The sequence below is a fragment of the Apostichopus japonicus genome, chromosome 18 (genome assembly GCF_037975245.1).
Source record: "Apostichopus japonicus isolate 1M-3 chromosome 18, ASM3797524v1, whole genome shotgun sequence".
Lineage (NCBI taxonomy): Eukaryota > Metazoa > Echinodermata > Holothuroidea > Aspidochirotida > Stichopodidae > Apostichopus > Apostichopus japonicus.
Window position 1 is genome coordinate 2012522 of NC_092578.1, and position 24476 is coordinate 2036997.

General features: G+C 36.7%; 1 protein-coding gene and 1 long non-coding RNA gene across 5 annotated transcripts in view; one reads left to right on the forward strand and one right to left on the reverse strand.

The window, feature by feature from the left end:
• The window catches only part of LOC139958504 (adenylate cyclase type 5-like), a 151697-nt gene that overhangs the window by 22246 nt on the left and 104975 nt on the right, over nt 1-24476 (forward strand). For 3 of the 4 annotated variants that reach the window (XM_071955604.1, XM_071955607.1, XM_071955606.1), the window contains exon 2: nt 21203-22384. In XM_071955604.1, coding sequence (XP_071811705.1) covers nt 21428-22384 — 957 coding nt within the window. In that variant the 5' untranslated portion in view covers nt 21203-21427. Of the gene's footprint in view, nt 1-17148; nt 17233-21202; nt 22385-24476 lie in introns of all 4 variants that reach the window. The other variant, XM_071955605.1, reaches the window with a different exon arrangement.
• LOC139958506 (uncharacterized) overlaps nt 268-24476 on the reverse strand; it is a 133421-nt gene continuing 109212 nt past the window's right edge. Inside the window, exon 4 of the long non-coding RNA XR_011789813.1 lies at nt 268-1204. This is a non-coding gene — a long non-coding RNA (uncharacterized lncRNA). The remainder of the gene's footprint in view (nt 1205-24476) is intronic.

Below are 24476 nucleotides of genomic sequence, written 5' to 3' on the forward strand. Positions count from 1 at the left end.
ACATCACAGAAAACTGTATGGGAGCTAGGGAAAACATTCTATCACCCCCCCACACACCCCATGCCTCATCGGTGAACCAAATTTTAAATTTTTGCATGAAATGTTATTGGCCGGGAGTGTAGGGCCCCACACCCCCCTCCCCCCACCCCCCTCCCCCCACCCCCTCCCCCAAACCAATCTTTACTCTGCTCACCTGCCTCCTCCCTACCATTGCACCTTTGCCATGCATCATGCACATAATTTAAATGGTTACATTTTACTATTGCATATTTTTGGAATCAACATTTTTCTGTTGATAAAATTTGTTATTAAATTTCGGTAGTATTCTCAATCAGATTAATAGAGAACATTATGCACACATTTACTAGAGCGCAAATTTAACACAGTTTAATTAAGCTTTAGCAAATTTCCGGAAATGTCGCAAAGCATACATATGCAGTATGTATGCCTTGTTAACCTTGAAGAAATCTTACATTTCCCGGAAGGAAGAGAATTAATGGATTTAAGCAGCATAATTTTGAAATGGCATATTTCTCATTTTAAGCTTGTCAGGTTCTTAAAACATGGCAATTAGAAGCACCCATTATGAAATTATTAAAAAAATATATATATATTTCTTACATAATGGAAAACTTAGGTGGTATGGCTCTTTAAATTGCATTTTTTAATCTTCTTGGTATCTATAGCAAAAACTAATGCAACTGTGACAAAAAACAAAGCAAAAAACATGGGCTTGAATTAGAGAAGTAAAAAGGTGGTTGAATGTACTTTTAAATTGACAATGTATAGTATCACTTACTTCTTCATGCATATTCATGGTTTGCAATTTAACGTTAAAAGATGTTATCCTTATACAGTATTTAATCAGAAATGCCTGCGTGCATAAAAAATATCAGTGCCAATCTCGGGTTTTGTCATCGACTCGATGATAAAACGTATTTGCAAATGACTTTGTTCTGTATAATTTGGAATATATTATTTATGTGCAATTGCCTGATTATTCTGTAATTTCCATATCAGTTAATATTTGCTTGAAAGTAGTCGCAAAATGTGATCACAGCTAAGGGCTACTTTTCATCACTGGGAAATTTCCAGAGAAAGATTCCAAATTTTTCTTCGCTTCTCGACTGACGTGTTGCCCTCACAACCTCCTGAAGGTTCTTCCAGATGTTGAACTGGGCGGAAAATACGTTCGAAGGATATCCTGGTGGCAAAGTGGCGGCAAACTATCTTAAAATTAGGTTGAAGAGAAAATTTTTCCACACTGTTAGTTGAAAACACCATCTCATTATCTTCTCCCTAACTTGAAATACGGTCGATTATTAAAGTGTAACCTATTTTGACCGGCTGAAACCTTCAGCTACTCCTGAAAGTTGGATCACAGTAGGGAATCTGTGATGGTATCGGTATAAGCTTTGCTTTAATAAGGCTATTAAAATCTTCTCGTTGATAAAGCCCTGAAAACTGATACGTTTGGATTTTTTTGCTTAGTTGCCAAAGTTCTCTGTACTTACAATTTCATCAAAATGTATCTTTCCTATTGAAACATTCTTTTACTCTGTGGATAAATGACTGACAAATTATGAAGAACAACAAAGACATTTTCATCTGAAGTACCCTGATGACATCACCCATTCTGCTGTTGCCAGATGTATAATTTGCAAAATATCACCAAATTTGAAAAGTCATATCTTTGCGATACAAAATGCTATGAGGATGTGGTTTTTGCCTGTAGATTCAGAAAATTTTCAGCAATGTTGCTACACAAACAAGTTCAACCACCAGAATATACTTTTAAGTACAGTATAGAAAGGGGTCTGTCTTTGCATAGTTTTTAGCTGATGATAAACAGCAGGTTCAGGATTCTAAAATGATTGGTAGAAGGAAGATCATAGTAGGTTATGACATGAAAGTCCATCAACAGTGCACTGTTAAATGTAAGCAATTAATTTAGGTGCAGTTGAAGTGCATATTTTGAGGGGAGACAGGTAAGTTAGTAATCAGGTTTTTTCCCCTTTATTGTAAATAATATTTTAAAGGGATGTTAGCATCTCAGAGAGGTATAGTAAAGATGTTTAAAATGACACAATGTCCCATATGCAGGCCTGTAGATGCCTATGCTATACTCAGTGTAAACTACACACATCGTATACAATTGTTGTTGATAGAAACAAAACCGCTTCCTATTCACCTGTAACTTTGTTCTGCATTTATACTGCTTAATAACAAGTAATAAACATCTACCTGGTACTTTTGAATTTTGCCCTAGCAACAGCTGTATGTTTGGTTGTTATGTGAAATGTAAAGAGGTTGAAGTGCCTTTGTTTGGTGAGGTCCTGCTCTGTGGTATTAGTCAAGTATCCAGATTGTGCACTCATAGACAATTGTACCAGTCGTTAGGTAAATATCATGTTAAGAAAGCCTGGCCTGCAGGCCATGGTTGGTAATTGCCTCTCATGAGAGAAATTGTGTATCCAAGTAAATCTACAAATAATCTTACCAAATTCTTGGAAACTTGGTGTGGATGCATTTCATTTGGGGGAGGGGGGGGGGGTTGGTTTGTGGGAGAAGTCTGTACACATGTACATGTGGCATACTAGCTGCACTATTGGGGAATACAGCATTTTAGGGCAGTTGTATATAATCAATATTAAGTGTTGAAAAGTTAAGTGAGATTTATAGGGTTCACTTTATGAATTGAATGTGTAAAATCATGAATTTAGATCTTTTAATACAAAAGCTGTTTGTTTCCAATTACTATACAGTTCTTTACCTACAGTAATACTACTTACAGTAATACTATCGGTTTTAGATTTAGGTTTTAGGTACGAAAAATTTACTTTTTTATTTTGATAAATTGCTAAATACGGTAATATAGTGAGTTCAATGCATAAAGAACCTACCACACATTTATTTATATGTCTGTTTTCTTTTTCTCCAAGAAATTTTAAAAGCTCTTCCGTTGTTGTTAATAATACATATATATTAATGTAAATAATGCCCTGTGTGGAATACTGAAACCACCTTTCAGCTATATTTGATAATTGTTATATTTCTAAGTAACAGATTCATCTATCATGCATCAATTACAGTTAGTGATAATAGTGAATAATGCATATGATCCTTATTTATAGTTCTAACCCTTGAAAGGCAAAAGCTATTTGATGTTGCATGGTGTATTGATCATCATAGAAAAGGCTGACATTAGACCAAGCTCCATTTTATCATATGTTATATACAGCGCATACAATTCCGCTCAATTCAGAGCTGTACTGTACTGGTCTTTTTTTTTTTAAAGTTTTGGTTCAGGTTATCAAATATTGAAAAGCAAGGAAAAAGCTTTCAATATTGGTGAAACTGATGAAAGATCTTTATTCAGAAATAAATAATGCATATTGTTAGAACTAGTTTGATTATCATTACAAAAATAACCAATGCTACATGGTACTTATCAGAAGGGAGGATTAAGTATATATGGCTGTTAATTGTTGGTATTTAATGGAACTTGAGAACTTTGAAAACTGACAATGTAGATCAGGGTTGTCCAACCTTTTGCAGAGGAGGGCCACATGGAATGATTATGATGAAGGAGGGGGCCGCATGAACCCTACGCTTGATTTTTCGATTTTTGCCCAAAGCCCAAGGCAACAAAATGTGAGCACTGCGCGCGGAGCGCACTGATTTATTTTCCTTCCTGATAAAACATGAATAAAGTCCAGCCGCCCCCCCCCTCCGCTGAGAGAGTGTCACACAAACTGTCCTGTATGCCGTTTTTTGGACCCAGAAGGTTCGAATGATTGATTATATAGCTTAAAATTGTTATCAATAAATCTGCTCACTACAATTTCGCACCGTAGAGCATCTCTGGCGGGCCGGACTGTGGCCCGCGGGCCGTAGGTTGGACAACCCTGATGTAGATGTATACAGTATATGCTATAGGCATACTGTACATACTATCATATTGTTGACGTATTTCATTTATTCCAACCTCGGGTCAGAACCAATTCGGTTCTGTTCAATTCAGCTCAGATTGGTTCGGTTCAGGGCAGAGTAACAAGCTTGCTTGTATTAAGAATTAAACTTATAATAAATAGATCCATACATAATTTGGAGCTATGTAAAAGACTTAATTAATGGAAATGGTTTTCCTTTTAAGTTTTAATTTAGTGGAAAGGAAACTGGCTTATCCCTCATCTTCTCTACTCATAAACACATTCCTACTCTAAATATTTGTTTGAAATTCTTTTATTACTAATTTATGCAGTATGTAGAGTAACTCATGAATCCTGGTTTGTTTTATTTAAAATTCCTGACTTACCTGTCTCCTCACAACAATATCACTATCCATCTACCTTGCCAGATTGACCTACAGGTGACCTTTCTTAGCATTTTAATGATATTGGACCTCTGTGATGTTATTTTCTTACGCTGGGCGACCTAAGACTCCAGGATCCAGAACCTTGCAACCTAATCTCATATCCCCTGACATCACACATCTGCTCATTACAGCTTGTAGGCTTAATTTGTCTCACTAGGTCACAAAATTTCACATAATGCATTGAGCATAATGCACTTGATGCATTGAGGGCTCCTCTGGAAAGCAGTGCTTCTGCACTGAGCAGGACTACCTCTATTAAAGATGACAATAATAAAAACAATAAAAAAATAAAATAATGGGAAAATGTAGCAGTAATTATTAAAACTAAGAGTCATGAAATGCGAAATGCCGATTTAAGCTTGGGTGATGATAATCACTGAAGCAGTGAAGCATATCAATGAAGCTGAACGTTATAACCGTAGAATGTCAACTCAAAGAAATCTTACATCCACACGAATAGCCATCATGCGTCATTGGGTTAACACAGGTCTTAACACCATGCAATAGTTAAAGTGACAAGACAATGTAATCAAAGGAAATATATGTTTAGGACTTCAAAAAGATTTTGTCTTTTATTTCTTTCCTTTGTTAGAGAATCGGTGGGCATGTAATATTCAAACCAATAAATATTTTCAAGTTGAGTTTTCTTCACACATTAAACCTCTCTTGAGGTATAAACAGTGACTTCCCTATTGTGTGACTCTGACTTTGTCTACTTGCCATAGCATAATTATTTTTCCTGTTGAAAAAATAGGAGTAAATTATTTACAAAATTTGGATGATTACCAACCAAATAGCTGTGTTTAGGGGATATTGTTGCTATGGTGACTGCAAGGATTACACATGACGTTGTGCAATTCTCTCGACGTAAATAAAAGTGAGGATCTGCAAATCTAGTCACACACTGTTTTAGTAAACAAGTAAAGCCTTATAAATAGTGACTGGGATATATATACGTCACACTGCCACGTGAGAAATAAATTGCAACTTTTACGACAAACAAGTTCCATGTAAGTCTTTGTTCTGTTCAGTCTATATCATATCGAGTAAGAGATAAATTGTGGTTTATACTTACTAAATTCATTAGTAGTTGGTAACTGTGCTAATTAGTAGCATGTTACCAAAGTTCAAGGCCTACACTCACAAAAGGTTTCATTGCCTCTTTCTTAGTACGCATGTTTTCGACAATATTGATACTTTGGCACGTTCTTCTCAGGTGACCTACATTATTTTGAAGCATGCCTCTTGTTTACAACGTACCTAGAGTATGTAAAAACTGAGCAGTACATTTATGAATGTTACATGTAGAATACAGTACATAAAGTTTATATTTAATCTTAGAGGGAGACTCAGCCAGTAACAATTAGAATATGACTGGAACTAATATTATAAAGTTAGCATTTATCTAACTGGATCTGTTACAATGTAGTGTTTTGTCAACGGTGTATAACACGCCATAAAATGAAACTGTTTTTCCTTTCTCCGTACTTCCTTATATTGAAAGAACATGTATGTATTCAAAATGCATATTCATTAGGTTATTTGATATGAACGCACTGCACAATCTGAAATCCTAGTGCCAGTCACAAAAGAGAAAGTATTAAACCAATTGCAACTAAATATACATCTAACAAGTTAGTTTCTATCAACCTACATGATACAATATAGTTTAATACTGGCTTATATAAAACTTCCCTAGCCTAACATAATACTGCATACTGTACTTGACGTGGGATTTTACAATGTCAGTCGACAAGGACAATATTCAACTGAATTGTGTTCATTCTGTAAGTCCTTATTTTTACTACGAACTCAAAAAAATTTTTAAAATAATTATTTCATAAATACCGAAGAGGTTGTCAAATTTAATTTGATATCTATGTTTGATTTGATAAGTGAGGTAAAGTTGTCATTGTCCATGTAGAGTAGTCTAGAAATATTCATATATTATTCAGGTGACATCATTTCATAAACATTCACGAAACTGCTAAATTGTTTCTCGTTGTGCAATAGTTATGTGTTGGATACATCATGAAATGATATATGCACACCTTGCTGTGTTCATTGTACATATTAGATTGAATTGTCAACAGTCCTGATTACACTGTGAAATGATACAGCTAGTGTTTGTGCACTTAATAACACTGGTAAACACACAATACATGTACCACCAATCCTCCTCAATTCAGTGTTTTATATTGATATATATGCACGTTTTTTATCAAAACCACCTGTCGAGGATACTTAGACAAAGGTATGGAAAGAGATCTAGAGCGGTAAAAATTGGTTTTGTAATGAGGTAGAAAAGAGAACAGTAAAACAGAAATATATAATAAAGTGATAATCTATTTGGTTGTACAGATAAATTGATAGTCAAGAGCTGTAGTTAGAATATGTCCATAAACAACCTCTGTGAAAGTGATTTGTATGTCGTCACTGGAGAGGTACTTGATGGATACAAAGTAACCTATTGGGTTGTAACAAAGACTAAATACTTAAGACTAAATACTCTTGAATAAGGTAAACGTAACGTATGTTACATAAGTAATTAAAGCTTAAAAGATAACCATGTAAAAAGTCTGTTTTGTGTCTGTTTAATTATTGAAAGCCAATGATTCATTCCATTAATTATCGACAAGTTCGAGGATAAAGATATCCATCATGTTAGGTTAAATGTAATCATGCAGGAATTGGCCTCAAATTTTTGCATGTCAAAACTGTTGAAGGTATTTTGAAATACTTTCCTGGATTTTCTTACTCTAAAAGTTATTCACAGACTTCTACAGTAGTGTCTATGAACTCAACAACTAATAATAACTAATAATATAAACAAATACCTCTAGAAAAACATGCTGAAGAGGTTTCCAAGTAAAATGGAACATTCAAGTAGACAAACAGGATATAATTAAGGGAATAAGTTTGGGTTCCAATTTTGCATAGCAGTTCAGTTTTGAAGGCTCATCTTTTGTCTCTTATAAAATACTATGGTTTCTGTGTTATAAAACTGCTATGCATGCATCTCCTTAATTTTATATCAATTTGCCCCATTTTGCATACTGTAGAAATGGGATGTACTTCATCATTTTCTAAGTTTCTAGAATGTTTGGTGATAATCAGATATTAGTTTAGGTCCGTTCAATATCTTTCCATCAGTGTTTCAATAAGTAGTCTACTTATTGTACCTATGTTAAGTACAAGAAGAGATGTACGCAGATGCACAGGATATTAGCTAAGTTCATCTTTCGAGTTGATGTTATCTTCAAGAAGAAAAAAGAATAACACTCAAATTCTATATACTTACTGTAAGCTAAATAATTTTGATGAATGTTTAATTACTAATTATGCTCTAATGATGTTATGTATAAGACAGATAAATTTAACTGTAAAATGGCTATAGTGAAGTCTGCTTAATAGCAATCTTTGCTTTTAACATGTTAAAATTGTGGACAAATCCATCAGGGCATGATTATCCTGCACCACATCTGCATGTTCCCTCGGGAGACATCCCCTAGGGGGACATTCCCAGGGGGACATCCCCAGGGGTACTTCAACAATAGGACTCACACAGCTAAATGTTACTGTACCTTGCATGTCCCTATCGTTAAACACCTGGGTGCAGAGAGGCAATAGAGATTAACTGCCTTCCCATGGACACAATGTAAATAAGCTGACAAGGGTTGTGATCAAAATATAATAAAACTGTTAGCAAACTGCTTATCCACTAGAGAGCTTGTGTAAGAGAATGTGTAAAAGTAAGTTTGCCTGACGTTTTGATCCTAGCAAGGATTGTGATCCTGTAAATATTAGATCACAAGATAACTCATTGTCTTAACAGCTTGACCCACATTGCTCTCAACATTTTAAGTTTGCTTCTATTTTTAAGTCATTAACTCACAATTTGTTATTCCCTCTACAGTGGAGAAAAACAAAACTTTAGATAATACCCTGGCCCTGGGGGGGGGGGTCATCACCCTTTCACCCCTTCTTCTTGGTCTCTCCATCCTCCTCTGTCTACATCTCCTAGTCCTGTTGGACTTTCTATCTATCTACAGTATCTATTCATGATAGATATGACTAACTACCAAAAGCAGGGAATTTTAGAAGTTCTAAGCACATCAGACTTATCCAAAATAACTGCAACAAAAGATACATGTGCCACTCAATCCATCTGCCAACTAATTAGGACATTGTAACGTGTCTCACCTACTGGAAGCCCTTTTCATTTACTGCACGTTATGTCTTAATGATGAATGGTACATGTATATTGTACAGCTAAATAGAGATACTATTAAATACTGTATAAACCAAGGTAAATTGTACATCTCCGTACATACAGTAACTCATGCAATTAATTAGGCACAGCGGTCGGTATTCATGCATGTGAATCTTCCTATATATAGGTCTGTGTTAATATGTACAGTACAGTATGATTTAAAGTTATCAAGAGTAACAAGCTTATTAGCACTGCAGACTATACACTGAGACTGCTATTTACTTTCATGAAAAGATAAGGGGATGAACTTTCCAAAATAAAATAAACAGTTAAGAGATAATAAGATCTATGAAAAACCATTTGTTAATTTGTACTACAGTGAACAGTGAATCAACTATGACTTTTGTAGCATCATTGGTTTTATTTCTATGTACTATTCTATAGGCATAGTTTTAGTCTTTTATCTAATCCACAACACAGCTGTTTGGATACTTGTACATATAACACATATATTAGTGCTGATAGTCGTAATCGATTAATCGCCAGTAGTCAGGATTAATACACTTTGGAAGTTTGATTAATCACGCTCAAAACCTAAGTTGCGATTACTTGAATACAAACTAGCACTATACACATAAACTGCTTTTTAATAATAGCCTAACCTATCAAAAACAACACTTAAACAGTTTGTCAGCAAATATCGCAAAAGTACAGGTTCTCACAAGGCTACACTAGCACTGTGTTGTGTTAAAAACCGGCAAGCACCTGCTTTGTTCAGATTAGTCCTTCTACAGAAAACTCTTGCATACTAATCATCACACTACTACAAGGTGTTCCATCTATTCATTGTTTGCACATTTGCCTTTATTATTTGCTAGTAGTTGTAGTAGCCTCGTAGATTCATTCGAAAGTTTTTGATTTACTATGAGCGATTTTAAGAAATGTTATAGATTGAAAGTTGTTCACAGTTTTAACATGTTTAGACACCACATGTTAAGACACAAAAGAACAAATAAAACATTGCACCATGGAAAAGATTTGTTTTGACTGTATTTCTGCAATGTAAAAATGACTGTGTTGGGTTACTACTACAATGGTACACATCTAGATACTGACGAATACTAAACAGTATTTGATGTATATATAAAAAAGATCACAGGCGCAGTGTCTGATTGGACAAGATCAACTGAAGAAGAACCAGGTAAATCCCTTCTGATTCAACAGTAGAATATATATGTTAAAGCAATTAAATGAGTTTTCACTAAGATATCAGAATCACCCTGAAAAATGTTTTTGCTCGATTGGAACATGAAACAGAAATATTTTTAATATATCTAATCCACAGAATTTTACAAAATAAGTGCAATTTTAAGGAAAAAATTCAATCATTGAAGCTGTACAGTATTAAAGTCAATAGATCTGTTCATTTTGCTTGGGCCACTAAGAATTAAAAGAGAAAGGTGGGTTTATCTCAATACATTTTGTTGTTGTTACACTTACCTACTGTGTTACAAAGGTTCACTAGCTTTAATGTGCTGGAACCTAATTTGCAATGAGCTTTAATTTGCTATACTGCCACATAGGCCTTGTTCACACTTAAGAATGCCCTTAGTGCGGCACTCGCGTACTCGTACTTCAAGTCCGCGTGCGTTTTAAAGAATAATCCCTCATCGGGGTTTATTCAATCTCTCTTACGTTCTTAATAAATGTAATGCGGAAGGTCGCCGACTTATGGTGACCCAAGATTTCCAGTTAAGTTATGATATCCAGATGCAATTTGGCGGGTATTATTTAATGTAAACAGCTGATATGACCTTTTCACGCCTGCGCAGTATATTAATCTCGCAAGCGGACTTAATGCGAAACTAAATGTGAACGCGTCTTGTTCTTAATGGACAATCCTCCTCACAGACTTAATATCAATAATCGCCCTTGCGTTCTGAAATGTGAACAAGGCCATATAGCTTTATTATAGTTTAACTTTTAAGTTTTGAATAGAGTGACAGATCAATTCCGTGCATCATAGCAAGCAAAAACATCCATTTTATATAGTAAGGTGCTTTCAGGAACTGAATAACCACTTTACCAATATTATACATCGTAAATCTTTTTATGTGTAGTGTGTGTGCAATAATAGAGAATTTGATGCACATTATTGGTCTTTTGATTTTCACACAAGACTTTTTCAGTTGATAATATTGATCAATATTTAGCTCATATAGTCTTATCTAGCTCGGTTAACATTTAAGGCAGTTACTTAATTGAGTACAGTATACCACACAGCAGTATCAAATCTCATCTTTGCTGTTTCACTCCCATTTAAAGTAAATTTTACCTCAAAAGCAATCCTTTTCATCTTGCTAGTTTGAGTCAATTGATTAACTGCAAGCCATAATCATCATATGTATTGAACATAAAAGATATGGGTCATACTTTGTCTGTGAATGAGATTGTGTTCATCACTTGCGGTTGACGGAGTAATAAACATGTTTTCAACACTCTAGCTTTGAGTCATATTGTGGACTTATATCAAGCTGTTCTCCCTTTATTCTTAGCATCCACACAGTTTCACACTTCAAGTCATATAAAAACCATCAATTATCCAAGGTGGGACATTTATCACTGTTTTTATCGTCCAACAAGAGATAAATTGACATGTTTACTTGTAACCCTGGAGCTTAGTTACAGTGGATCCAAACAACATACATGTGCAGTATTATATGTACTGAGTTCATTAATTCACAGTGTTTGTACATACTGTAAATAGATACATTACTGTTTACGTTTACTCTACTTCTCTCTTCCCTGTCTCCAATCTACGTCCACGCTGAATTGTACGATAGAAGGAAGAGAATTCGGTGAACGGTCTCCCTGAAGTGAGACATAGGGGGGCGGATCGGTGCTAGTACCAACTGAAAATGTAAGCTAGATTGGAAAGTGATTACATGTTAATGGGAGGAGCTTGTAAATACCCAAACTAGTTTAGTTTTGGCACAAAGTCGATATCTTCACAGCTTTGGTAACAGACAATCAGGTTTTTTATGTCAACTTTGGTGAAATCCATGTTGGTTTTACACCCAATTACACTAAGCTTTTTTTACTTCACTCCTCATTTACCTGTCTCCACACACCAACTGTACTCTCATTCGCTCAGTGATCAGCTGAATGAACCGATAGAGGGCATTGCTTATAGGGTACCAATTGGCAGATAGAGGGCATTGCTAAAAGGGTACCAATTGGCAGATAGAGGGCATTGTTAACATGGTACCATTGGGATGATAATGGGCAGTCTTAACAGGGTACCAATGGGCAGATAGAGGGCATTGTTAACGGTACCATTGGGCCAATAGTGGGCATTGTTAACAGGGTACCAATTGGCAGATAGAGGGCATTGCTAGAAGGGTACCAATGGGCAGATAGAGGGCATGGCTAAATGGGTACCATTTGACCGATAGAGGGCATTGTTAACAGGGTACCATTGGGCTGATAGTGGGCATTGTTAACAGGATACCGATGGGCAGATAGAGGGCATTGCTAAAAGGGTACCAATGGGCAGATAGAGGGCATTGCAAAAATGGTACCATTCAACCGATAGAGGGCATTGTTAACAGGGTACCATTGGGCGGATAGTGGGCATTGTTAACAGGGTACCAATGGGCAGATAGAGGCCATTGTTAACAGGGTACCATTGGTCTGATAATGGGCATTGTTAACAGGGTACCATTAGGTACATAGAGGGCATTGTTAACAGGGTACCAATGGGCAGATATAGGGCATTGTTAACATTGTACCATTGGGCTGATAGTGGGCATTATTAACAGGGTACTGATGGGCAGGTAGAGGGCATTGTTAATATGGTACCATTGGGCTGATAATGGGCATTGTTAACAGGGTACCATTAGGTACATAGAGGGCATTGTTAACAGGGTACCAATTGGCAGATAGAGGGCATTGCTAGAAGGGTACCAATGGGCAGATAGAGGGCATGGCTAAATGGGTACCATTCGACCGATAGAGGGCATTGTTAACAGGGTACCATTGGGCTGATAGTGGGCATTGTTAACAGGGTACCGATGGGCAGATAGAGGGCATTGCTAAAAGGGTACCAATGGGCAGATAGAGGGCATTGCAAAAATGGTACCATTCAACCGATAGAGGGCATTGTTAACAGGGTACCATTGGGCGGATAGTGGGCATTGTTAACAGGGTACCAATGGGCAGATAGAGGCCATTGTTAACAGGGTACCATTGGTCTGATAATGGGCATTGTTAACAGGGTACCATTAGGTACATAGAGGGCATTGTTAACAGGGTACCAATGGGCAGATATAGGGCATTGTTAACATTGTACCATTGGGCTGATAGTGGGCATTATTAACAGGGTACTGATGGGCAGGTAGAGGGCATTGTTAATATGGTACCATTGGGCTGATAATGGGCATTGTTAACAGGGTACCATTAGGTACATAGAGGGCATTGTTAACAGGGTACCAATTGGCAGATAGAGGGCATTGCTAGAAGGGTACCAATGGGCAGATAGAGGGCATGGCTAAATGGGTACCATTCGACCGATAGAGGGCATTGTTAACAGGGTACCATTGGGCTGATAGTGGGCATTGTTAACAGGGTACCGATGGGCAGATAGAGGGCATTGCTAAAAGGGTACCGATGGGCAGGTAGAGGGCATTGCAAAAATGGTACCATTCAACCGATAGAGGGCATTGTTAACAGGGTACCATTGGGCGGATAGAGGGCATTGTTAACAGGGTACCAATGGGCAGATAGAGGCCATTGTTAACAGGGTACCATTGGTCTGATAATGGGCATTGTTAACAGGGTACCATTAGGTACATAGAGGGCATTGTTGACAGGGTACCAATGGGCAGATATAGGGCATTGTTAACATGGTACCATTGGGCTGATAGTGGGCATTATTAACAGGGTACCGATGGGCAGGTAGAGGGCATTGTTAATATGGTACCATTGGGCTGATAATGGGCATTGTTAACAGGGTACCGATGGGCAGGTAGAGGGCATTGTTAACATGGTACCATTGGGCTGATAATGGGCATTGTTAACAGGGTACCATTAGGTACATAGAGGGCATTGTTAACAGGGTACCAATGGGCAGATATAGGGCATTGTTAACATGGTACCATTGGGCTGATAATGGGCATTGTTAACAGGGTACCAATGGGCAGATAGAGGGCATTGTTAATAGGGTACCATTGGGCTGATAATGGGCATTGTTAACAGGGTACCATTCGACCGATAGAGGGCATTGTTAACAGGGTACCATTCGACCGATAGAGGGCATTGTTAACAGGGTACCAGTGGGCAGATAGAGGGCATTGTTAACAGGGTACCATTGGGCTGATAATGGGCATTGTTAACAGGGTACCATTCGACCGATAGAGGGCATTGTTAACAGGGTACCATTCAACCGATAGAGGGCATTGTTAACAGGGTACCATTGGGCGGATAGTGGGCATTGTTAACAGGGTACCAATGGGCAGATAGAGGGCATTGTTAACAGGGTACCATTGGGCTGATAATGGGCATTGTTAACAGGGTACCATTAGGTACATAGAGGGCATTGTTAACAGGGTACCAATGGGCAGATAGAGGGCATTGTTAACATGGTACCATTGGGCTGATAGTGGGCATTGTTAACAGGGTACCAATGGGCAGATAGAGGGCATTGTTAACAGGGTACCTTTTGACCGATAGAGGGCATTGTTAACAGGGTACCATTTGACTGATAGAGGGCATTGTTAACAGGGTACCAATGGGCAGATAGAGGGCATTGTTAACAGGGTACCAAGTGCTCTAGCCAAGTTAGTGCGAGAGTACAGTTGTTGTGAAGTTTGAGGACAAAGTTCAGTTTGTTGTTCAGATATCTATGACAAGTACGCAAATAAATGACAAGGCTTAAATTGCAGATTTACTTCACTCTGCTCATACCTGTGTCCCAAAAAGCTGGGGGAAAAGGGCTATCCCCATACCCTCCCAAAAACCAATTATGTCAAAAAAGGCCTCAAAATACACAGTTCTGAATGAATTGAAGATAGGAAAAATTCCACACACAAATGGACCTCTAGGCACTTTGGGTGGTAGAATATGAAGGAAGGACATTGACCGGAGAGGTCCGGACATAGAGGGCGCACAGTGTAAAAAGGTTACCAGTTCATTCTAGGCACGGTAAAACAAAAGTGCTAAGGTTGTGGGAGACAGGTAAGCTCCTCATTCGCTAATATCCATACTAGTAGGTCTTGGAATATATCTATGACAAGTACGAAAAATACATGAAAAGGATCGAATTGAAGATTAACAGTTCTTCACTCTGCTCTGTGATACCTGTGTCCATTCTACATACACACTTACATCTACCAAGCATACAAACGTTGGTAACATGTTAGCTCTGTGCCCCCCCTTTGACATACCTCAGGGTGACATGTTAGCTCTGTGCCCCCTGTGACATACCTCAGGGTCATCCATTTCCTCTCCTTTCCAAATCTACCAAATAATTTAGTCGACTTGGTTAATATTACATCTTCACATATCATGAATTTAGTAGAGATGACATCTAAGATATATGGACAAGCCACCAATTCATTTTGCTGTATCATGTTCAGTTGGAATCACGAAGCATCTTACACCTGAAGCTGCATATATATACCAACAACACTTAATTAATCCCTCCAGCTGAAAACTGCGCTAAACTTCTCTTTATAACCAGAATAATGCTAAAAGCAAAAGAAGGATAAAGAGAAAGTTATTCGATACGGGGCTCTTCCTGTTCTAAATTAAAATTTGGACAAGTCTGCAAGATGATCTTAACGTTTGTCAACTGACTCATTGTTTTAATTAATGACAGTATAGAACGCACCTCAGAACTTTGGCCAGCTTGGTTTCCGGAATTATGCCCTACCACTCAAATTGTGTATACATTGCCTCCATTTCTTCTGTGTTCTAATTTTAGATGTGTTATTTGATTTTATTTGATGGCAAGTTTTGTAACCTGCTTACTCTATAATCCAATCATCAGTAAGGGCTCTCGGCTAGACTGAAACTAAATCTAAAAGGATTTATTTTGGATAGAGTTCATTGAATTTTAAGTCAGCTGCCGGTTGAGATTTTTTACTTTCGGCAGAAAACTCGAAGCCAAAAAGATCTAAGATTTGGATGATGTAAGCAGTATCTCCAGCTAATATGTGCAGTGGATTTTTAGCCTTATTACACAGTTTATTAACACATAATGTCGGCGATTATTGTGAAAGTACTTTGACTGCTGCGTATGGCAGTTTGAGGATGTATGTACAATATACAGTAGGTAGCTTTTTTTGTTTTTGGGGTTCATTGTATTTTAATTTATTAACCTCAATATTACTCTGCACATTCCAAAAGATGGAACGTAAAGAAAGATCACAGACCAACAGTGATCTCATACTGTAATCAAGTTATTAGGAATAAAGCTAATACTTACAAATTTGGTGGGATTAGTGAGGGGGGGGAGGGTACATTTCCAAATGGAAACTAGAAGAAAGGCTATTACTGTTTACCTGTCACTTTCAAACTTTTCTTATTTTAAAGTTAAAGCAAATTCAACATTTATTGTGTCTTATGAAAGTATACCCACAATGTTGGTGACATTGGTAATTCTAGTAATAATAGTGACACTTATAACTGAATTGATTAAGTGAATGAAGTGACCCTTGATACAGCTATTTAATGTATCAGACACTTAATTTTATGTGATTTGTGAGATTTCTTTAAATTATACTTTCTCTTTAACAGTTCAAGACAGAGAAAATCTTAAATGTCAAAAAGCATCTTGACATTGATAAAGTGAGGGCTCCCTTTCACTTTTGCACTGTTTCACTTAGATTCAAAGATCCAGTTCTGTTGAAAATTTATCATGTCAGTTGTCATGACAATTCATCAGTAATCTTCGGTAAATTTCCTGTTCGTCAAGTTGTGGTTGTTAGTCAAGCTGTGAGGTGGGAAGTATTCTCAGCAGTTGTGACCTGTTAATTAATTCTCAAAAATTTTAACTGGATTTTGAATAAATTTGTTGGCCATTTTCTCTGAAGAGGTAATATCATAAAGAGATAAATATCTCAAATTAACTCCCTTTGAAAGTGGTTACTTACTCAGTACTTAGTCTCGACATAAACTAACAAAAGTTAAGTGCTGCGGCTAATGTATTATGTTCTTTTGGAGGTAATCGTCGAACAATCAGTGAAAGAGATCACTTTTTAATGTCACATGTATGTTTTGAAGGCCATTTCAAGATGATGAATGATATATATTGGTAATATGATGTTATATTGGCTTACATGTCTCCACTCACAAACCACTGTGAGTGATAAGTACTCTCTCTGGATCACCATCTCCCACTTCTCTTGTATGCCTCTGGTGCCATCATGATGATTCCATTAGCTATATGAAATACTGTATGTCCAAGATCAATCTCTTTGGATTAAAGCTTTTTTTATTTAATGGCTGAGCTGTTCAATGAGCCACGTTTTCTTTACCGTGTATCATTCACCTCCAGATGTTCCATTTTGCTTTTGAGCAGTGACCTTGTTGTTGGATAAATTAAAGTACAGAAAAGGCAAGTTATGAATCAATCATACAAGCAAGCTCATTCTTCTTTTTTCTCTTTGATGTTGCTTCTTTCTTTTAATTGATAATCAGAACAAAATGAAGGTGTTCATCCACATGTGATGAACACACAACAACACATCAGTATGGCTGCTTTGATCAATATCATGTGATGCATCTTGTGTTGCTTGAAATATTGATTTCCGATGTTTCTGAAATTCATGACCACGTTTATCTGAATAGTTTGCTCTATTTTCACTTTATGCCAGTTACACTTTCTTTTTTTTCAATTGATCTTGTCTTTAAATCAAAATGGAAGGTATAAAGTCATTTCATTTTGTAAGGTTGCCTCAACTTATTTCCATATACTTTAATCATCATTTTGTGATGTCAGTTTTCTGGAACTTTTAAGTCACTATGTTATCTTGATGATGAGAGCTGAGGGGAAAAAGTCAGCAGAAGTTATAATCACAATCTTGCATTTAAGACCTAATTATAGACCTAATTCTTACTAATTTGTAGTGTAAATATGCCACAGAATGCACCATTTGATGTCTAACCTTTCATTCATTTTTCTGGGGAAGGACCCTCACACCTCCACATGGACCCAACTTCAATGACTCCAAGGCTATACAGTACCTCCCCTTCTTGAACCCTGGATCTAACCCGGGTACTGGTTTTCCTTCTAATTTTACTATTTACTGTTTTATTGTTACAGTCATAATTAGTGCTCATTCTCATCAATTCTCATCATTCTCATTAATATGAATGATATCGGATAAAGAACCAAATCAATGTAATTTTGTAACAATTATCAATATTCTTTTGACAAGTTAAGAATATGTTTCATAAAGGATGACGGTTATTTTAAAAAGTTAAAAAGCTCCTTTCAAAATAAAATCGATGATTACGTCGGTTCCTCAGTTCAGAACTTAATCCAATTGTCTTGTAAATATAAGTGTTTGACAAATTTTACATCACAAGAAAGGAAATTTAAGGCTGTAAGGTAAGGTAAATTGCAAGCTTGTCAATTGAGTTCATCAAGTCTTGAGTTATCATGTCAACTTCTAAGATGCTTCTTGAGTAGCTGTCCTAATGATATGTATGCTAGACTAAATAGTTGAGCCACTTTGAATAGCCAATCATGTCTAAAGGGGTCTTTTCTCCAAAACTAACAGAATTATAGGAATGCCACATATACCGATTGGAGCTAGGGAGAGGGGTTATGATGGTCTCTATTTAGAGATGCTCTAGCATAAATGGAAACTAATTTTGTACCCTTTGGTGTATTAAAGGACTCACATTCTTGTTGACAACAAAAGAAGGAATATCTTTTCGCAAAAATGAATGATGTAATGTTTTGCTACAAATTTCAATATCAAACAAGTGAATTTTTTGGATAATGGTTATTTACTTTCAACTGACATGTAACCTCAAAATCATGACGATCAAACCCTGTTGATAAATACAAACAAAATTATAGCAATATGTGTCAAAACTGGTTGACCATAATCCCTACTTCCTTTAACCATCAAAGGAAAATTATTCTTCTGTTATTCTGCAGCATAAGTGCATGTACAATATCGGCCAATTTGACCTTTGACCTACATTGACCTTAACAACCACCACATAAGTATTATTTAATATTTATCCCATCAGTCTCTGCATATCTGATGCTTTAATGACTTTCCTACATCTTGACAAGCAGCAAAATGGCAAAAAAACAATTCTTATGTTTGACTCCTGACCTTAGATCTATGACATCATCAATCACTATGCTACGCAAAAATAGGCAAATTACTGCACAACTGCAATCAAGCAATTTCTAATGTACAATTAACTATAAAGTATGTACTACTTATGAGAAACAAAATTCGTAAACCTCAAAGCTGCTACATAATATGTAAACAGGAGGTATCCCTTGAGGCAAAACTTGTGGCATTATGGATGCACAGCTGTGCAAATTTCTTGAAAAACTTAGTGTTGACATATCATCATCACCTTTAGCACATAACAAGGCCACAATTAGAACATTCTCTCATAAAGATTTGCATTTCCTAATTCAAGTTTATGGAAGTATCTGACATTTAGCGTATTTATAACAGGAAAAGTGTATATATTAACCTTTTAGTATTTTTGTGATAAGTTTTATCCCTTCTTATGGTAATCATTCTACTACAGTATGAGAGATGTTCTTAACCAGTCTGAGAATTACAAACATCAGAACAAAAACACAAACATTTGTTGCTATGCATTACAGAGCCGAAATTAAAGGTAGTCAGTATATGCCCCAAATTATAGCACGCTGTAATTGCTAGGAAGTTTTCTAAAAGTACTTTTCTGGAGGTCTTTACTCTCCAAATAGTTCTCAGACATTTTTAAACAACACACAAGATGACTGAAAGACACAGTGAGGAAAATTTCCCCAAAGTTTGTAAGAAAAACAGTTTAAGAATTTTTACCAAAGGTGACCATATTTGAATATCTAGCATATTTGGGACCAATACAGCATACCTTTAAGTGTTCCAATTTTGTGTAGCAGTTTTGAAGACACTGAATTTCCCCTTTTATAAAATCGTTCCTCAAAGAAAACATGTTATGTTTGTATGTCTTTACAATGTATAACAATTCCACCATTTTGTATAGCATTTTATTATGCAATAACTGATAAATTATTTTGTATTAATAGTCAGATTTCAAACAAAGTAGATATTGGGGTTGAGAAAGGCATCAAAACGTGTCTTCCTGCTGGAGACTAATTTGTATGGGATTAGATATATTTCCCACCTTGCTTTACTTGTTTACAGTCCTTTTGCTATACCCATGCACTTCCAAGGCAAAGTTTTAATGGTCGTTCGAGACAACTGAATTTCGGTTCGGACGATCAACTTCGGTTTCGGAGGTTGTCCAGATTGTATCGTAACTAAATAAAAAATATAAAAAAATCGCAAATACATAAAAGAGGCTGGTTTACTATTCACCAAACCTACACATTACTCCTACAGTGTACATATTGGTTATTCTTTTTTATTTTGCTAAATTATTGTGGACAACCAAATTTGCTGTCTGGGCAACAAAAAAGGTAAGACCAAGTTATCCCAGGGAGGACCAGAAAAACTTCCTTTCACAATTTGCCTAGACTTGTTCCTTCCAAATATAGTGCAAACTTTTTTTTTCAACTCATTCCTATTTATTTTATTTTATTTCATACTGTATGCTAAAAAATAAGTTTAGGAGCTACTGTTTCACTGTTATCAATAACAGCAGAACAGAATGACAATCTTGACTATTTCACTTTGATGTTACATACCTGTCACAACAACACACAACAACTGCACTCTTACTTTGCATATATCTGTATTTCTTTAACCCATTTGGCATAAATACCCAGACTGCAACTGAATCGTGTACATTATATTGAGCTTTGAAACCATCTTCAATTTATGGGGAACAATCAACAGCTTATCATTATTGGTAATTTTCTTCTATATCAAAACTTAAATAGAATTTTTAACCTTGTGGTCAATGAAAAACTGACCCCAGATTTCGCTGGCAAACATTGCATAAATCAAGTACTCCGTTTTGAAGTTCTATGTTAAACCTGTTTTATCAACCCTTCAAGCACTCGGTTCTTTTTTAGATATCCACAGTTTTCCTCCGGCAATTTCTTCTTCTGTTTTTGATCTGCCCACGTCTCTTCAGATTCAGAAAATTGCCTCTTGAGGAGAGGCAAGTGTGTGAGTAAGCACTAATATATGTAAATATGCCACTGCCTTCATGCTTCTTTTTCTTCATGAATATTTATGAGGTAACTGATCACTGCCAAACAAGTACCTAATGGAGTCACTGTTCTATCCTACAATCCGACTGAGCTCTATATACAAAAGATATATTTATATCATGTATATAAGTGAGAGAATGATCGAATGTGTATTAAATTCTAATTAAAAGAAAAAAGGCATAATTTTTAACCATTTCTTTTTTCATCATTTTTTTTTTAACAGAGTGATGTAAAGAGAAAAATTACAGGATGTACCCTGAAGAAAGCTTTGAACTGCAAGGCCCTACCGAAGGTCATCAATTGTATTGGGAATACCCCGAAGTGTGAGATTCCCTTTATTGATCTTTTCCCTGCCGACAGCAGGGAATGCTGCATTAGATCTTGTCAGCCAACAATCAATAGCAGATTCATCAAGCAGTGAGTAGGCTGGCAAGAGCAGCAATCAAATATGCCCGGCGTTGAGATTCAGCCAATCGACCAATCAGAGGCTAGCAATGCTAGCAGTAGTCAGAGCAGACATGCTCGTCGCAGTGCATGGGAGAGTGACAAGCAGAGGCTTTGGAAACACTCAGAGAGTTTCAACAATCTCCAGGATAAACAGCAGGCAATTCCAGGGAAAGTGGAGGAAGGTGGAATCAGTAACGCTGCAGCCAACTTTACCACAGAGATGCCGTCTCATCGAAACAAGGAGGAGGAGGGGAGGCTCAGCCGACCCTCCACACAGAGTTCACACCGGTCGGCCTGGGAAGATTCCAAGATGGTGGCTCCCCAGAAAAAGACGCTGGAGGTCGGCAGGAATGGGAACGTGAGAGTGAAATCGGTGGAGCTTCACGAGGTCGACGGGAACGAGATTAACGAGGCTAGCAAAAGTTCTGGGATGTCATGTTTGCAATCGTTTCAAGGGCTTTCAAAAGTATTCAAATCGAAAAAATTCAAATCCTATCAGCTGGAAACACTCTACCAGAGGTACTTTTTTAGCTTGAACAAGAGCAGCTTGTTTACACTCCTGATCTTATTGATCGTTATCGTGCTGGTCATCCTCTCGTTCCACTATGCCTCCCGATTAACGACTCCGTACAAGGGGATTTTCTTGGGGTTGTCCCTCATCGCATTTCTAGTCATACTTTTCTTAAGCACCCGAAATTCTTTCTCTCAGCTACAGTTGATCATCTCGTGTTACGTGGTGCTCGTGAACATCTTAGTGATAATTCTCCTGGACGTGTTGGATGCGGAACCGAGTTCGGCCACCACCGGTGTTTGGACTACCGCATTCTTCATTTACATGGTGTACACTTTGCTTCCAGTTCGTATGAGGGTAGCCGTCCTCTTTGGATTTCTTTTTGGAATATTACAGATTGGTTGCGCATTGGTGACGAACCATTCTGATCCGTTTCTATGGAAACAGGTAAGAACAGTTGAATTTTTCAAGACTTTACAAGAGCTGGAAAGAAAGCTTAGTTGATAGAGCATCTAGGAATTACTGTATTGTTATCCTGAGGTCACAGGTTTGAATCCTGTTTGAGACAGTAACTTCTCTGTCAAAGTTTGTTTACAATTTCAGTTGTATACGTCAGTGTACTGTCGTGATTTTCTTTTACATAGTTCTAGGTATTATAATTGAGGTGGGATATTTTTGGTCAAATTGGGAGTCTGTTTGATAGTCATGTAGGTGAAAAGTTCAACTTAATAGAATTCATAGAGGTGAATTAATTTTTTAAAAATTTTTTATATATATTTTTGTGTGTATTTCTGTGCCTGGGTTTTCTATGGTTGGGCTTTCCATGTGCCCTTCTTGGCCCTTTAACCTGTTATGCTATGGTATGCTATGGTATGCTATGATATCATATGTCATGTTATGTTATGTTGAATAGTGTAGTGTTATGTCTTATCTGAACACTTTCTCCCTATAGGTTATTACTATCTTGTATTAACTTTTGCCTCAATCAGAAATTTGTTTGTAATTTCCAAATCCTTTATTCAACAAAATCAATAGATATTCTTGGAAAATTCATTTGTATAAAAAAATGTTCAAGAACATTAATCAAAGATATTTTGCTCTACCAGTGCAAAACTAACATTAAACTAGTAAATGGAGTTTACGGTGCAAAAAAAAGAAAAGACAAAAAGAGTGGTACAAACCACAAGACAAGAAGATGGCTTATAATCAAAGAATTTTCTTTCCTCTGTGTTTACATTTCTACACTATTACTTTTATACACTGGTCTACTGAATATCACAGTTTATCTTAGAGGAAAGCAAAGCGGTTTAATGATCGATCCCTCTAGTGACTTTCAGGAATTACCCTAAATCCCAGCTCTGCATCTAGCAGCACTTAAGGGGTGCCAGTTTTCATAGAGAAGGATAATTTTTGCATGATTGTTTCAGTGCGTTTTGGTTGAAGTGTTTGATGAACTTCTTGTTTACATACAACGTTTTGTCCCCTACATTTTAATTTATATATCTGGTATTCTCTTAATAATAGGGGAAAACAAAAGTTACTGAAGAGATATACGGAAGAAATGGTTAATTCATTGCACATGATTTTTGTTAGAAAACAGTTCACAACAGTGTTTTGTTCAGTATCTGACCCAAGGGTAGACCCTGGTCTGAGTTTTAAAGTCCCAATAGTATGACTTTGTATACATTGATCATTAATGACCGTAGGTAATCATTCATGTTTCAATTTTTTGAGTTTATGTTTTCTTTATTGTATTCTTCAAATGAAGAATGCAGAGATAAAAGAATCCATATTTAAGGAGAAGAAACTTTAAATGTTACAAAGTATATAAAATATGCTAAATATAATTGGCAGTATGTTTGTCTTCTTACTAATAATACCAGACTACCTCTTCATGAATGTGATGTATCTCCTGATTAGATATTGTTAGTGCGCCCTCTATCAGAACAGACATGACGATCTTAGCCTCCTCACCGTGACGGCTTTTAACATGAATGTAACACATAGTGGTCTTCATGTAGTGTGTCAATTTCCAGGCCCATGGTGGATGAGCAGATAAACCTACTATGCACACCTAAGGAAGGGTTCCAAGGGTCAAAAAATATTTAAAAATCAACAATGTAATAACTTGCAGTAGTTGGTAACATTAAAATCAGGAACTGCATTTAGAGTGAGTCATCTTCAACAACTTCTGGATTATTTGATCTACTGTAGGCAAACTATCGATTACACTCTGCTGTTAACTAGCTAATTTCAATCAACACATACAGTACTACACTTTCCTATCAACATTAACATCAAAAAGTAAGATTTCAGTACCTTGTTCCCACCAACCCATTTCTGGGTGAGGGTCCACTTGCATACTGTAGGTCATGCATTTATGCAAGCACATGCAGTTTCTGAGAAATTACTCTAGAAATATGTGTACCATCAGTCAAAGTGGCTGGACAATCTACTTTACAGTAGCACACAATCCATCAATAGGAGGAGAAGTGACTGTTTATGTACTGTACAGTAGCCTATTCACATTGAAATAAAC